Source organism: Terrapene carolina, unplaced genomic scaffold (assembly GCF_002925995.2).
Source record: "Terrapene carolina triunguis isolate 2854851 unplaced genomic scaffold, T_m_triunguis-2.0 Scaffold211, whole genome shotgun sequence".
In the NCBI taxonomy this organism is placed as follows: Eukaryota; Metazoa; Chordata; order Testudines; family Emydidae; genus Terrapene; species Terrapene triunguis.
The window spans coordinates 11,172,950-11,190,379 of record NW_020664562.1 but is presented as its reverse complement, the minus strand read 5'-3'; the positions used below and the strand labels follow the sequence as shown (position 1 = coordinate 11,190,379).

The window sequence follows — 17,430 nt, the reverse complement described above, 5'->3', positions numbered from 1 at the left end:
GCACTTGCAGCTGGAAAAGGCACATGCATTGATATCTTGTCAATACAGAACAATAAGGAGCCTATTGTTTATTCACAGGGGAAAAAGAACCCATCATTTTGTACTTATAGCACTCATCACTTGCATGTGGAGATAAGTCAGGTTAAGGATCACATTCTAACCAGTCCTGGCATAAGCTGACAACAAATTCCAGGATTCCTCTATATGTAATAAATAGACAATTTCCAGTCATACTTAATTTTCAAAAACATAGCCGCATGCTGAGAAATGAGTCAACCTCTTACGTTGATGTTAAAACAGGAATTTTAATGTGACTATAGGGTCATTCCTGTTTTGACTTTGTTGGTAAATATGTTTTTATGCAAAAGCAATAGTGAATTTGGGGTTTCCTCTTGAACATTTCAATTTTTCTATAATGTGAACCTCCCCATGTGCTGCCCCTGGGTTGGGGAATACCAGTGCAGAAGTAACATTTCCCTCTATGCAATGCAACTTTTATAGGTGTTACAACCAGGGCTTTACAAAAAAATGTATTAAGCCAGTCCACATAATAGTGAGTGCAAATTCCAGCAATAGCTGCCCAATGCACAGCCATGGATTATAATAATCACACAGTCCGAGGACTATTCAAATGAGTATGTGGTATAGCACTGGGCTGTCTAGTCCTGTGGCTAAGGCACTGGACTGGGACTTCAAATATCTGGCATCTGTTCCTGACTCTAAAACAAATGTCCTTGTGATCTTGGGCAAGTCACTTATTCCTCCAGGGCCTCCGTTTACCTTCTGCAAAGGGATAATACTTATTTACCACAGAGGACAGTGTGGAGATAAATTAATTAAAGCTTGTGAGATGGTCTGATGCTATTATGATGGGTTCTATCTTTTCATCTCTATAGCATTAATAAGGGCTTGTGTCCATGCAGCAGTTGCCCAAGTTTATCGTGAGTTGTGATTTTAAACAAATGTAGTTAAACTGGTGTATCAATCTGTGGACTCGCTTATGTCCCACGTTCAGTTCCCTGCTCCACCACAGACTTCCTGTGTGACTTTGGGCGCATCACTTTTTTTATCTCTGTGCCTCAAATTCTCACCTGTAAAGTGTGGATAATAGCACTTAGATACATCACAGGTGTCAGGAGAGTAAATACATTAAACATTGTCAGTCACTCAGATACTACGGTGATGGTGTCTAAAAAAGTTTATTTCAGTTTAAACCAGATTCAGTTTAGTCACAACAGGTTTAAGTGGAACTGAAGTGAGATACTTAAACCAAAATAAAAGTGTCTACAGAGGAGTTTGCACGGGGTTAAAGTAACTCAGTTTAAAAAACAATTTAAGTTACAATGACATGACTGCTGTGTGTTGACAAGGCCTAGCACAGGACAGGCCATTGCATGAGAAATCCAGGAGACAAGAAGCAACCAGAAATGCTAATCTTAGACTGAGGCAGAAACTAAACATCCACAAAAACTCAATTCTAATCTATTTAGCATTTGTTTATTTAATTAGCCAAGTATTGAGCAATTTTATTTAACAGTGCACATTGTGTAAGTTTCATACCCATCCATGTCTCAGTGCATATTTCTGAGTGCTGCTTGAAGTCTTTATTTAAAGTTTCTCTCTTTTTGTATCTGAGCACCTTGTTAAACAGGCTTTATTGAATGAAGGTAATTTGTGAGAGGGTTTCACTCACTTTCAATTTGTGTGACTATTTTTTCAGAAATGCCATGCAGAGATGCACCCGATGTTCCCCATGCTCATGCTGAAGGTAGCATAAAGACTAATTATGAACCTGGTGAAACAGTGCGTTATCAGTGCCACCCAGGTTTTATTGCTGTTGGATCACAGGAGGTAACATGTAAAAGAGGGCAATGGACAGAGCTACCGGAATGCCAAGGTACGGTGTGTGGTTTGATTTAATTGTCAGGAACCTATTATAATATAGGCACTCAGATACCCAGGGGATGATGATTACTATTTATTTGAATTAGTATATTTCCTAGGATCCTTAGTCATGGACCAGGGCCCCAATGTGTTAGATGCTGTACAAACGCAGAACAAAAAGCAGTCCCTATACCAATGTGCTTACAATCTAAGTATTAGACAAGAGTCAATAGCTGGGAGTACAAGGAGACAAGAAGACACTATTGGCTCGTATGACAGACTGTGGTATCAGCACATCAATGGCCTACATTGTCAAGTTTTTTTTTTTTGTAGGCATTGTGGAAAAGAAGAATTTAAAGGAGGGATTTGAAAGTGGATAATTAGGTTGCTTTGTGAATGTTTATGGGGAGTGCCTCCCATGTGTGAGGGGCTGCATGGGACAAAGCATGAAGGTGCTAGTTTGAAAATGGAACACGTGGGCAGTGGAGGCTGGCATCATGGGCCGATTGGAGAGGAGCTTCGAGAGCTTGATAGTGAATGAGATATGATGGGATGTTTGATGCAATATAGAAGGGGGGAGCCAGTGGAGGGATTGGGTGACATGTTCAAAGCGATGGGATCGGAAAATGATCTTAGCAGCAGCATTCTGAATGGATATGAGCAGATCAAGAGTACATTTGTCAAGGCCAGCGAGAAGGATATTTCAGTTATCGAGATGAGTCAGATATACAGCTGGAGTAGATAGATACTTTAAGGAGAGTGCAGCAGCCAAGTCAAAAATGGAGCTTGAGAGCAGTATATTATGGGATGGAACAAGGGAAATTGTGGAAATCTGGGGATCAAGTACTCACAATTTCCTGAGAGGTGTATGGGTATTCCTAAATATACAATGATTGCTGCACAATACATAGTGACAATTTCCCACAAGGTGCACCTGAAGGCAGTGCAGAATACACTGGGATTGGCTACCCACAGTGCCACGTGCCTTTTGTTGAGTCAGATATACTGATAGGCTTGATAAATACTTAAATACTTTAGGATACTTAACTTTCTGCTCCCTCTGTTGCCTCTGCAGCAGCAGAGGACAAAACAGTCAACACCAAACTCTGTTCCATGGCTGTGCTTCATTCACTGGGAAGGCTGATACACAAATCCTGATAATTTCAAATATGGAAGGAGCTGCGAGAGGATTTGTTGTTTGTCAAATGGAAAAGGACAAAATAGGAAAGCAATTTTTTTCCTACCAGCTTCTACAAAGAGAACTTAAATGCATTTTTAAAACTATCAAAGTCTGCAGGTTGTTTTTAACGTATTTTAAATTTACTTATTTGTCACAATATAGAGTCCAGTGCTGCAGCCTGTGACAGTTTTTGCCCTAATACAGAATACAGAATAAATGCTCTCATCTCACTTTTACAGATTTGTTTCATTACCTTCGTTATGAGAGTGCCTGGAGTTTTCTTTTATGGGCCATAAAGTATAAGATACTCAACAAAAGTGTTTCACTTTGATAAATCTCCCCTTTCAGATGCAACATGTGGAGATCCACCTGCAGTTGCCAATGCTGAGATCATAGACCATAGAGACAGAAGATATTGGCCTGCTGAAAGAGTGCAGTATCAGTGTCATGAAGGTTTTGAAAGTCATGAACCAAATGATGTCACCTGTATAAACAGGGAATGGTCACAACCTCCAACTTGTGAAGGTAGAGGTTTGAATTTTTATTAAAACAATTAATGCCAGATTGTACCTGCCCAGTATATGGTTGTCAAGTAAGGCGAGGAGGTTGCAGAATCCCTTCTGAAACATCCTTGGCAAGCAGAATCTAAATGAATGTCGCTAGTACCCTCCTTGGTTGCAGCCCACTCCACAGCTTGTCAGCTCTATGGGCTAGTGTGTAGAAAGATGGAGCAGTGGACCTGCCTCCTTACCCCTTTTAGAACCATGTACCACTAGTAGAGAGAAAGCAGGCCTTACATGCATCTGAGCATAGGGATTGAAATTGTCCCTGGCCCCTATGTAAGCTATTCAAAAGTGGGGGAAGGCTCCTTGCACCCTTGCCACAAGTGAGCACCTGTATTAGGGCCAGGCAGAATCTGGCCATTAAAATGGGTACAACATTCAGTACTCCACCAGCACCATATGGGGCCAGCTCAATGGACAGTTCAGAGAGAGGGGTGCTGCAGCCCTACCCTTAACCCTCTTATTATTAATTTTGCCAACTGTGGGTAAAATCAGTGTCTCCTTCACTCTTGTCATAGTCCATATGGACATCTGTAAGTGAGGGAGTCTGCAACTGGTGTCTCCTTAAAAATAGGAAAGGAAATTTTTTTTAAAAAATGAAGTGTAGTAAAAGTTAAATTTGAAATGAGTAAAATCAAGGTGATGCAAATATTTGCAGCCAAACAAGCTGACTTTAAGAGGTTTCCATTTGGAGAAGTTAGGAAAAAGACGTTTATGCTGTTTCTTATGTTCTTATGTTTTCAACCCCTCAATAATTCAGAAGTCTCTCTTGTTCATCTTTTTTTGAAGGATGTGGGGGGAAGTTCTGGTGTCCATTGAAATCCCACCCCATTCCTGTCAGCAATATTCTCTTTGATATTCTCTTTGTGAGTAGGGCTGCAGCCGACTCAAGCACAGATAAAACTGATCATTGATAAAAATGTTAAATAAAACAAGACCAAGGACCGATCCCTACAGGATCCTAGTAGGGACATGCTTGCTTGATGATGATTCCCAGTTACAGTTACATTTTGAGACCTATCAGTTAGCCAGTTTTTAATCAATTTAATGTATGCCATGTTAATTTTGTATTGTTCTAGTTTTTGAATCAAGTGTCATGTAGTACCACGTCAAATGTTTTACAGAAGTCTAAGTCTGTTGCATCATCACTTAACAAAACTTGTAATTGCATCAAAAATATATCTGTTTAGTTTGACAGGATCTATTTTCCATAGACCCAGGGTATTTCAGCTTAATTATATTAATCTCTAAAATTAAAAAGGTTTGTCAATTGGTTCTCTGCAATTAAAAAGGTTCTGATAAACTAAACAGGATAAGTTACGTGCCTTGGCTGGAGGATCTGAACAGAAAAGATACACAGCTAATGAAATGTCATTAAAGATTTGGTTCAACTGAAGTATTTCTTTGAAATGTGTCAGTGACTGTAAATGTGTCCATATATCTTTTCAGATATGATGTGTGGACCTCCACCTGCACTTACTAATGGTCAGATTCTAGGGTATGGAAACCAAAGGTATTTGCCTGGTGAGAGAGTGCGCTATCGATGTGAACAAGGGCTGAGCCTCACTGGGTCACAGACAGTGACGTGTCAGAAGAAAAAATGGTCAGAATCACCATAGTGCAGAGGTATTTTATTTTATTATTTATACATATCCTAAAAATGAAGATACTGTTGGAATCAAAAGCTGCATTCATACTAAGAAGCTTTTACTTCTCTGTATCTTTCTCCTTATATTATGTGATTTGCAAAACATGCACCAGAAGAAAGGAATATATTCTTCATCATGCTAAGGACCACAGATCTATTATGATGGTTGCTTCAGCCTGCTTGCTGCAGTTTTCCCCCTCAGTACTGCTTCCTCTTCTGAAGTGCTGCAATGACTGGTCCCTATAGTCGTCAGCGGGAAAGCGAGGCCAAAAAAGCCAAAGGCAAAAAGGAAGTTCTGTGTCTCCTGCTTCATTCCACACCCCTTTTTGAGTAGCTCATTGGGAAGCTCTGTGTTCTCAATGAACAGAATGGAGTTTCCATCTCACACCCCAGTCTGGGTGGGGGTCACCTTGATGCCTATCCTGGCACGAAAGATAGAAGCCAGGCAAGGAGAATTCAGCTCTGATTCCAATATGCAGGAAGCATTTCAGCAGCCCCGGTGCAGTCACCTCTGTCCCCTCCATCAGATGGAGAAAGGGGCAGGTTGAATTTGAAAAGCCAGCTCCAGTGGCAAGTAGTTCCCACTCCCATGCCTCCATCTTCAAAATGGCAACACCAGAAAGACAGTGCAGCAGATTGAAGATTGCAATGCCTCCACCTCGTATAGGATCACAGAAAGGCAGCATTAGACACAACATGCACAGTGCCACTACCAGGTAGTAGGCTAAGGGGCATTTTTGCCCAGACCCCTTGCCACTCCTGCCACTTGTCAAAGGTCTCCTAGAGGTCTCCCACAATATTCCAGGCTCAAGCCTTCAGAGGAAATGCAGACCCAGGTAAATCCCATGTGTCAGAAAGGGGTAGAGTATTGGGACCTCCCATCTTGGGCAAGTCAATCCTAAGGCATCAGGCTGCTGGAGAGTTCATTCTTGAGCCCAAACCATTCCTTGGGAGAGCCACAGGCAAGCCCCAGAGTGGGAGGTCAGTCATTAAGCCAAACCTTTGTGGGGAGGAAGAACCCTACTTATTCAAAATATTTTTTGAACAATCCCTGAGCCCAATTTCTTGCCTCCCTCTGAAACAGGAGCATAGGACTTGTTACAGAGACCTCTCAATTGATGTGTCTAGGTTTAATAAAACAGAGTCACAAGTGCTCTCTTTCTATAATATAATCTTTTCATCCTTCCCAAAACTGGGAAAGAACATGCCCAAAGAATAAAAAAGAATTCAGGTTTCACACTTGATTTTCCCATATACAGTCTTCCCAGGTTCAGTCTCAGCACATGAACTTCAACAGTTTCAGCATCCAGATTCAGAATGCCTGTAGCTTTCAACCTTTAAATTAACAGTGTAACAGTTGCAGTATACTGCCCTCAACTTCCCTATCCTGGCACTAGTTCTTAAACAGTTCCAGTTCACAGGCCTCAACCCCACCAGCACACACAAGGCTCCCACTCTTTTGGAATCATCCACACCTTACAAACTGAGGAAACCTGTTTTTATTTGGCCCTTCCTCTGTCCTGATTGACCAGACTCTGTTTCCTCACCAAGCCTCACCTAGTGTTTCAGGATCAAATCCAGGCAATTAGTTCTTGCTTTTCCTGGCAACTGTTGTCATGACAACCCCAACTAATTTCCCATTGTCAGTGCTTGCTAAACCTCTGGGACTCATTTAATTCCCAACAAAAGTGAAATAGGAAGTAGAACAACAAAATTTTGCAGCATAAACAGACATAAAGCAGAGGGGGACAAACACCAAAAAAGAATATGATCTCTCATACTCCATCTCCATTTGTATCTCATTCACTCACTCATGCTACCTGCAACAAAAGAGTTTTATCAACAATAGAAACTTCTTAAAAGGAAAACATCTCCCCAGTGTCTATCACACCACAAAGTCCCAGAACACTCTGTCACAGGGCCAAATACCTAAGACCAAAGGGTGAAAAGGGGGTGTCAAGAAATCTTCCTTTTCCGGGGAGGAAGGCCAGATGTCTGAATCTGTGTCAGAGGATTACAAACAAGTGCATGAGGAGGGATATATAGCTATAGTTTATCTGAGGCAACCTCAGACCTTCTGAGGAAGTTTTAAAGCATTCTGACTGAAATAATCTATCCTTTGTTTATTTTTAACAAACATTCCCATTTTACTATCCCACAGATAATTCCCCCCTTTTGTATAAGGATGACAGCTTTTTCAACTCCAGTAATTACCATTTGGTCTCGCAAGTCTTCAAAAGGTCCAATAATATTAATGTAACCCTTCTGTCCGTCTGAGTTAGCAACAACAAGGGCCGGGTTCAGTATCTAGGGGTCTCGTTTCAATAACACAATGCAAAACCGTCTCAAGCCCCCACCCAGTAACCTGGGACAATTACATACCACCCCCCCGGGTGCCTCTAAGAGGCAGTACTTCCCCTCTCGCAAGCAGAGTCTGAGTGTAGCAAAATCCTTTTAATAAAGGAGGGAAACAATGTGGCATTATGTTGGGGAAACACCACAAACAGGATTCATAACACAAACCATGAGCAAAAGAGCCACCTCCCACCCCCAAGTAAGTTTGGCAGTATCCTTTTCCCCTCAGGATCTTAAGTCCAGCAACCCAAAAAGTCACTCAAAAGTCCAACAACACCAAAGTCTCTGTCCCTGGTCAGTGCAGCCCCAGAGTTCAAAAGTTTATCTGCAGAGTTTTACCTCCCAGCCTGGGGGTGGGGGGGTGGGCACAGTGGTGTTAAGGGGCACCTTACGTGGTCCGAGACCAACTGCCCCGCCTCTCCATGGGGTTCTGCTGCAGCCTTCACTGCGAGCCACTCCACCAGCCGCTCCGCTCCACCAGCCGTCCCGTGAGCCACTTCAGCCGTCCCACAAACTGCTCTGCTCTGCCAGCCGCTTCACCAGCTGTCCCGCAAACTGCTCCAGTCATCCCACAAACTGCTTTGCTCTGCCCTGCAAGCTGCTCAGCAACATATCTTCAGGCACCCCCCCACAGCACTCAGTGATTTTAGCTCTTTAGTAATTTCAGCTTGTAGTAGGGGAGCCTCAGTGCTGGTGCACCATTGGCCCAAAGTGAATTCAGCTCAGCAGCCTGTAACTAGACTCCTAATGGAATTAAAATTAGCTTTGATATTCTACAGTAGAGAGAGAAGGAGGAGCAATTGGTATTTCAGGCCTTTAAAGGGGGCCCATACCATCAGGTACAAATACCTCTCCCCAGCCTCTCTCAATTCACAGGGTTTTGGAACCCATGCCCCTTGTCTAGCAAGTGCTACTTAGTTGATGGTGAGTCCCTCTGTCATAAAACAGTTTCATTGTTCTTGATTCACATAATCAGGGTAACAATTTATTCTTCCTGCCCCAATAACAGAGAAACTGGGGATCCCTCAGCAGCCAAAGTGACCATTTGGGCTCATGCTAGTCGGGGTGGGTGTGCCTATGCAAACAAGATCAGCCCCTGAAATTCTTTTCCACAACTCGCCACAATTCACCACCAGATGTCAGGGTAGAGCTCATCCTGACTCTGCTTACATTAATAATGATTTTAAGGAAGAAGAAAACATACTCCTATCTCTTTCTGGACAATTCTACTGGTCAGCGCTCTGTATAGACTGTGAGACCAAGAGACTTATTTAGGGGGAGCTCATCAGGCTTCTAGGTTGACTGGCCTATGCCTTCAAAGTTTCTGAACTCATGTTGCTTATTGAAAGAAATGTGACTGTATTGATTTTATAAATGTTGCTAAAACTATTAAACAAATTAAAATAAAACCAAGAAAACATATCACCAAAGCTAAGTTGCTATTTCATTAAACTAAACCCTAAGTAAAGTGTTACATTAATTTTATTTGTATTAGATTGTTGTAAGTTCAAGAAATCAACAAATTAGTCTCAATATTGGATTGAAATTAAATAATCAAATTAGTCAAATCATCAAATTAATGCAAAAAAAAATTCATATAAATTCTAAGAAGGAGTCTGAGGAGGTGGCTGTCCATTTCGTTGTAAATCCCAAGTAAGGAATTTTACCAAAGTCAATTAAATGTATAACTTTGCACTCGTTAAATAGATAATAATTTTGTTTCAGTATTAAGATAATATCTGAATTGCAATCCCAGAGCCAATTACAAAGCTTCTTCCATCTAGTGGAGTGGTTAATACTTTCCTCTCACATCGACAGAGATATTATAATTCAGAGTTTAACAGAACACTCTTGATAAGGAGAAGTTTGACAACTTATCAGAAGTTAAAAGACAAGTTATCATAAATGACAATATCAAATCTCTCAGGACTTTTAAACATAGAATGCAGAACATACTCTCTATTGAATAAGTTCTCTGAGACATTATTTAGGGCTGTGTTAACCTAGGGAAATTTCCTTCTGGTGCTTTCCCCATGAAGATTTTATGGGTAGTGTTCTACATAAGCATGCACACAACCACAATTTCACGCCCTAAAATTAAATAATATTAAACAGCTGGGATGTCTCACAACTAATAAAACTAGAAAAAGGAACAATAAGATCTCAAATAACAGAGAGTTTGCAAACTCTTCAGCTCTCACAGTCTTCTGGACTCTGAGTAGGAACTGGACCTGCAGTCAAGGTGGTGTTGCTGGCACAGCGCTTCTCACTAGTGGACCTTCAGCTACAGAAAGACTAGCCAAAGGCAGGTGTAGCCTGTTTGTTGATGTTGTGAGTTTCTCTCTCCAAGGTGGCCTAGTTGTGACAGTTCCAGAATGTCTGTCTTCCCTCTAGATTGTCTTGTTGATCCAAAAGGCAAGAGAGCTCAGCCTTACGCTTGATTCTTATCATTTGAAAGTTGCTTACTCAGCCTTGATGTACCTCCCACCTCATAGTGAGAGGCCTACCTTGGAGCCATGCAACTTGGTGCAATCAGCTTTGAATTAGGTCATCTTTAGTGAGTATCAACTTGGAAAAGCCTCCCTTAAATTAGCAATTTTAAAAATATTGGATGTTTTCCATAACACAGAGATCTATGTCTGTGGCCCACCCCAAAAATATCAAAAATCCAGATACATGAGACCACTTTTGAGGAAGCTGGTATGGTTTTATCTGGGTGAAAATTCTTAAGATGATATTATGTCACCAATTTATGGAAATTTCAACATAAAAATACTATAAACATAGCTAATTGAGAAAGAACCCTAGCAATGGGCAGTTACTCAGCGTTCTTCCATCAGCAAAATTTAAAATAAGTTCAAACTTATTATCAGCCCAAGTAGCTGGGGAGCCAGGTAGCCCGCCCACGCAACTAGAGCCTCTGGGAAACCCAAAAGCTGTACATTCCATTGCTTTGTTTAGAAACAAAAAATCAGAAAAATAAGTGATATGGTTCTTCTTCCTTTAGCTAGAAAGTTATCGTACTCTTAGTGTAAATGTTAACATCCTCTGCTCATTAAAATGATTATTTTTAATGTTGTGGCAATAATGTGAGTGTGCTTATGGGGTTGCCATTTACCTTTTATTTGCAGGAAAAAATACTATGAAAATGTAATTTGAAGCTGGAGGTGGTAATGCAGTTAAAGAAGTAGAATATATTCTATAATCTCTCTGGTTTCAGAGTGGTAGCCGTGTTAGTCTGTATCAGCAAAAACAACGAGGAGTCCTTGTGGCACCTTAGAGACTAACAAATTTATTTGGGTATAAGCTTTTGTGGGCTAAAACCCACTTCATGCCCACAAAAGCTTACGCCCAAATAAATTTGTTTGTCTCTAAGGTGCCACAAGGACTCCTTGTTATAATCTCTGTGGCAAAAGTAATGTAGTCTTGAAAAGGAGTAAGACCTTCTTGTTCAGCTGCCACTGGTAGCATTACGATTGGAACAATTTATTTTTTAATAGCAGTTTGTTTGTTTATATACATTAAAGTCAAAATCATACTATAAATATAAACCATTTTAAGTAATTATGACTTTTATAAAAATAAATGAAAAGTTCAAAAGATGAAATATAAACAAAATTTAAAAGGTTTTTTAAAAGTGTAAGTTAACTTCTAAATTCAGGAAAAAATACAGTTTCTTTAAATTAAACATTGCCCCACCATTTAAAGTGCTATAGACTGCATTTGATTTTAGGAAACCATAGCTACCCAAACCTGCTTATTTGGACAGAAAAATTCATAGAGTCCAAGGCCAGAAGGATATGATGTGATAAGCTAGTGTGACCAACTGTATAACACAGGCCATAGAACTTCCCCAAAATAGTAGTATTAGGGACCCATTGTGCTAGGCACTGTAGCCATATGTGTAAAGCGACCGCGTCTGCCTCAAAGAGCTTATGAATCATCCTTTACTAATAACTAGAGCAGACAGAAACATTTCCAACTAATTTTGTTCAGCAGAAAGATCTTTTCTCTCAACACATACATTTTCCACAAATATAATATTTTAATTTTCCAGTTCTTTTGACAATAAAATAAAACCAGGGTATTTCTGTTAATATTTTTGGGGGGTGCAGGGGGAAACAATCATATATTGCAGTCCTTGCTCTCAGTACAGAGCCTGTTGCCCTTTCGTTCTTTCTGGAAAGAGGACAGAAAGAGGAGGGGCCTTGGCTCTCACTGGCTAGAGGATCTGGCTAGCCACAAAAGGGAGAACACTCTCCTTGTATTGCCAACCTCAAGCATTCAGTAATTATGAATCAGGCCTGCTAAACTCTTCAGATTTCACTAAACAATGATAAAATATTTAAAAACAATAAATCTGGGGTCTTTGTGTTTGTCTTCTGTGTTTTGAACCCTCTGGGCCATGTTTTCAAGTGCTCCTCCACAACCATGAGGTTTAGCATCTTTTTATTTTTTAATAACAGCTGAAATTCTCACATAATATGACCCCAGGAGCTGGAATTAAAAAAACAACACATGAAATACCATGTAATTCATGACAAAATCATGAGAGTTGGTAACACTGCCCCCTTTTGTCTTAGGGGTGGTGCAGCATGCACAGACCCCCGTGCATCATTGAGCTCAGGAGGTGTTCTCTCCCTATGGCACAATGGCTTCCAGAATACTCCTTAGGGTGGAAAGGCTACACATGGCTCCAAATGTGGGCCAGTGCCTTCAAGACACGGGGCCAGTTCTTCAGCTGGGCCAAGTGTAAGTTAAGCACAGCTGAGGATGGGTGGGGGAAAAGTGGCTTTGAGCCTGGTTCTGAGGCCGATGATGGTTGAAAACTCGTAAGGGACAACTCCACAGCTCAGAATTGGCTAGGGCTACATGCTGCAGGTCATCTCTGCCCCAACACAATCCCTCCAGACATTGCCTTTTTCAGCTGATGACTTCCCCGTGCAGAAACAATCCTTTGCAGCCCAGTTAGCCACTCTGGGCTATTTTACTAATCAAATAAATATCATTTGATATTTATTGAGAGTAACTATCAAATGATGAGTGGTTCTTCTCTTTCCTATATGTTTATAATCCATTATTAATCTGTCAGGCCCAAGGGCTTTTCCAGAGAGCGAAGCATTAACTCCATCCATGATTACATCACTTCTTATTGGTACCAATGGGTTTTCTCCTTGGCATCTTTTCTTTTCTTATTTTTCTCCTCTTTTTCTCTTGTTTAATTTCTTAAACTCTCACTGCTCATTTTCTTATCTAGTCAGTGTTTCTTCCTTTTTTCATTTGGTGTTTTATGTTACACTTTTTAACCCATTTTCTCCATTTCTCTCCTTAGCTTGTATCCTCTTACCTAGTTTTTACCCTCCATTGCTCATCTCTCTTGAGTCTCTTTCCTCCTCCTCCTCTCAATACTTAGTCACCACAGGAAGAACATGGTGTCTAATGCTCTAATGCACTCAACCACTGTCTGAAATACCTCAGTTGTTAACATGTTCATGGAGAAACGAGGCTCTGCACAGGACAGTGACTACTTGAGTGACAAGAAGTGGAACACTGGCACACATAAGAAGCCTTGGCAGAAGATGAACTTTGTCAAAGCCTCCTTCACTTTATGTGTCAAATTTTAAGTCAGAATGGTGGGATTAGTATGGTGGAAATGACTGGCAAGCCAAAGGATTTCAAAACAGGATACATTCCCTGCTTCAAAGTCCACCCAGAACCAATTAATGAAGCGCTAGAGCATCTTGTTATCCTAGTTTGCCATCAGTTTCATACAGTACTGCTGCAACTTGAATGTCAGTATGACTTAATATTTTGGTTTCAGTTCCAATATCAGTATAGCTATTTTTCACTTTTTCCTTTGATTTTTCTTGGTCTACAAATCAGAGTGAATTGATAGTGCTGTACTGACATATTACAGCATTTACAGTAACTAAATAGTGCCCAGTAGTTTTATTCTCTATTTCTATACTTCATTTCAGAGGCTGGTGGAAAGTGTGGGCCTCCACCAAGAATTGATAATGGAGACATTGTTTCATTCCCATTAAAACAATATGTACTAAATTCAACAGTGGAATACAAATGCAAAAGTTTGCATATATTGGAGGGACCTCAAAGTGTTAGATGTGACTCTGGACAATGGACAGACCCACCGGTTTGCTTAGGTATGTACAAAAATCAATTATACGAAACAGAACTGTGGTGAGTTATGAAGCGGTGTTATTTTTTAAAATGAACAACGCTGCCTGCTTACACGCAATACACATAGCCAGAGTATGAGACTAGTAGCAGAGGTGAAACCCATGGAGATGGTGGTGGAAAATAACCAGAAAGGATTCTGAGCACCAATAAGTACATGCCCCATAATGTAGTGAATGGGGAAAACCTGCCAGTGATTGACTTGTTTACACACCGAGAATATGGAATTTGTTGCCTCCTTTCCTGGAGTCCCTTAGAATTCAATTAGTTAATAATTAGGGATGATAGAATGTGGAAAGAAGGAAAGAGAAAAAATTTAGTAGACTCCATATTTGGGCTCTGGCGTTTGTAGGACTCAGGCTAGCGTTAGTGCCTATCAACATATCAGAGCGATTCCTGTTTCTGTCTCTAAAGTTACATTTCATTCCACAAGAGTCGTCTTCATCAGCATCTTTACATTCTTGAGAGAAAAGGTTCAAATGAGGGTGGGATAGGAGCAATTCCATATTTCCACATAATTATCAGCACCTGCATATTATGTTTGTGCATAGCTTCTTGTGTAATGCTCTGTCCGTGTGATGAGAATGCTGCTTCTGTTTCTGCTCCTGATGCTCACTGCAGAATTCTAGCCCTGAATTTCTGGGTCTTATTTATGTAAAGATTTCACAACAGTGAAATGGGATAAATTCTGGTCCCTGCTAGGGTCACTGTGAAAAATTGGAAAAGCAAAACATTATTATTTATTATTTACTATTTATTTGTATTACCAGAGGAGAGTACTTTAAGGGGCAGCTGAGGATTCTCTCAGTTTTGGGAGAATCCTGGGATGGCACAAAGCTGGAACCATCTGGGGCGAGGAGGGGGCATGTCAGGGGCCAAAGGGGACAGGGACAGATTGAGGTGCACTGAACAAATTTCTGGCTAGCAGAACAGTCCCTAGGGGGCCATTCTAGCTTTTGTAAGTTGGGGTAGTCCTGTGGCTGCTCTAAATTCTGCAGAGATATGGAGTCGGGATCAGTCCCCAGCTATCTCCAGGATCAGGGGAGGCATAAAAGTGGTTTTTAGACAATCTTTGCCTCCTCCACAGATGGTGCTGAGCATGAGCATTGATGACTAAGCCTAATATATTTGTGCGATGCTTGTGTGAGTGATGTGACTCCTCCTTTTAGGGCTGGTTAAAATATTTCCATCTAAACATTTTTTGACTGAAAATTGGGTTTTTCACTGAAATAATTTTTATTCACAAAAAATTCTTTTTTCTGTGTAAATTTTTTATTTATTGTTGAAAAACCAAACACCTGAAAATCAAAGTTTTAAGTTTCTGACCAAAAATTTTTGTATTTGGATATGCTGTAGTGGTTCCTCATGGTACTCGTAGTTCCAATGCTTCAACTGTGGCATCCTCCACTGTGGGCTGGGCTCCCCAGCTGAAATACATCTCCCATGATGAACTATGGCCAGGTATTCCCATGATGCACAATTTATCCTCACCCAGTGGGGGATACCATGGTGTATCAAGGTAAATGCAGTCCAACCAGGGACCCTGAGGAGAATGGGATCATGAGACGGATGAACTATAACTCCCATAAGGCACCATGCTGGCATTTCCAATCAGTTTTTTAAATTATTATTTTGCTAAAAAGTTAGAAAACCTCATTTTCTGACTAGCTCTACTCTCTATGCATCATGTAACAGATCATAATAATTAATTAATTAATATTTCTCTTCCTAAGGCTAAAAGGAATTCATTATATTCTGGCTACCCGAATATAGTCTGTGGCTTTCCTCCAGCCATCTTGCTTCATCCTTCAGGTCCTCAGGAGCTGTTTGCCCTCCACAAGCTCCTTCTCTTTCCCAGGGTGTGCCTCCACTCATGGAGAGAAGCTGCCCAGCTGTGGCAGTTACTCTCACTGGTACCACCCACTGGTCAACTTCAGCACCAAAGACCTTACCACCTGCAGCTTTTACAGCTGTTCCCACTCCTGTGTCTGTGGCACCCCACAGCACTATTACTGGCTCTGCTTGCCTTGTCCTGTCCTGCTTGCTGATGGTATAAAGGGCTGGCCCACTCAGCTGGAGGGACTGCAGCTGCAGCATCCGTCCTCTTGGCCCACTGTACTGCAATCTCCTCATCAAGGCTGTTCATGATAATGATCACACCAGTTTATTTATCTTTTAAATCCTTTGTTCACTCTCCCCCTCACCAGAACTCCTGTGTAACCCCAGTAGTGGCATGAACGTGTGAGTTCACCCCACATTCAACTGAGCCAATGCTCGCCCCAATGTTCCTTGTAAATACGTAAGAATTGGTGTGGACATGGTCACATCACAAATGAATTAGAAGTTAAGACAATATTTGTGGATATTTATTTCTCTCACTATTTTCCCAGCTCTAATTGTAAAGAAATTTTCCCCATAGACATTTGATTGCATAATTCTCCAGCAGGAGATGAATTGGGACTATGACTGTACAATTTATGAAATCTGGTTGATATTGTGACATATTATGGAAAACTGCCAATATGTATAAGGATCCACCATTGCTGACAAGTCCTGTAACAGATACATACCAGAGAGGGACAATGGGAAATATTTATGGTTATGCTGAAAAGCAGCTACATCCTGAAGGGAGAAAGGAAGGTCGGAGCAATGGAGAGTGACGCAAAAGACAAAACAAAGGAAGCCGGGGGGATTTAAATAGCCAACCAAACAGGAACGAAGGCCAGACAGGAAGAAGATTGGGGCAGGAGAGAACAAGGTCACACAAGCTGGGTAAGGAACTCCATCAGGGAGAGAGACCAGCCAGCATGTGACAGGCTGAATGAGGCAGGGAACTGCCTGTTTTCCTGGACCCAAAAGGTTCCTCAAGGACACACAAGAGCAGGGTGAGCTAGTGTAGGACATTGCTGTCTCAGAGCTTTATTATTTTGTGTGGTCTATACTCTCTGGCATTTTATATCATTAAGTAAAAGAGCAAATGTGTTATATGCTGTGCAAAGTGTGTGTGTGTGTCTGAACTGCTTCCTAACTGCTGCGTGCCCCTGGGAGTATTAAACTGTAAACCAGGAGCTTCACACCTTTTGGGTGGAGTTCTGGGAGAGGGTGGGTTTAGGTGCAAGGGACTCTGAAGAGTCATCTTTGCATCCAGGCGCTAGGCAATTGGACAGCAGGTGCCAGATGAAAGGTCTGAGCCCTGAGAGTGTGCCTAGGGCCCTTAAAATTGTGACAATGGCTGGACTTAGCAAGTGTCCAGAAGGGGGCATTTGCTAGGATCTATGACAGAAGGGAAGAAGGTCTACACTCTTTACTGGAGCCATCTGGCTCTGTAACATCAGAGGCAAAGAGAAAATAGCTCTGATCTTTTTATGTATTTGAAGTATTTGAGAAGATATATTATACAAATAAAGTGCTGTTGAGTCAAATGTCCAGGTCAGACCCATGTGCAAATAACTGAAGTGCCATTTCTTTTTTTTTTTTTTTTTTTTTTTTTTTTGCAGAGCCTTGTACTATAACCCCAGAGGATATGGAGAGGAACAAAATACAGCTGAGACGGCCTTATGAAAAAAAATTCTACGTTTTATCAGGGGTCTTTGTTCAATTTGTGT

At 41.1% G+C, this 17,430-nt stretch overlaps 1 protein-coding gene across 1 annotated transcript in view; it reads left to right on the top strand.

Annotated features, from left to right (window-relative positions):
- LOC112104415 (complement factor H-like) overlaps window positions 1-17,430 on the top strand; it is a 125,285-nt gene that overhangs the window by 40,491 nt on the left and 67,364 nt on the right. Inside the window, 3 exon segments of the mRNA XM_029912434.1 lie at window positions 1,721-1,897; window positions 3,413-3,589; window positions 5,077-5,253. Of these exon segments, the coding sequence (XP_029768294.1) occupies window positions 1,721-1,897; window positions 3,413-3,589; window positions 5,077-5,253 (531 nt within the window).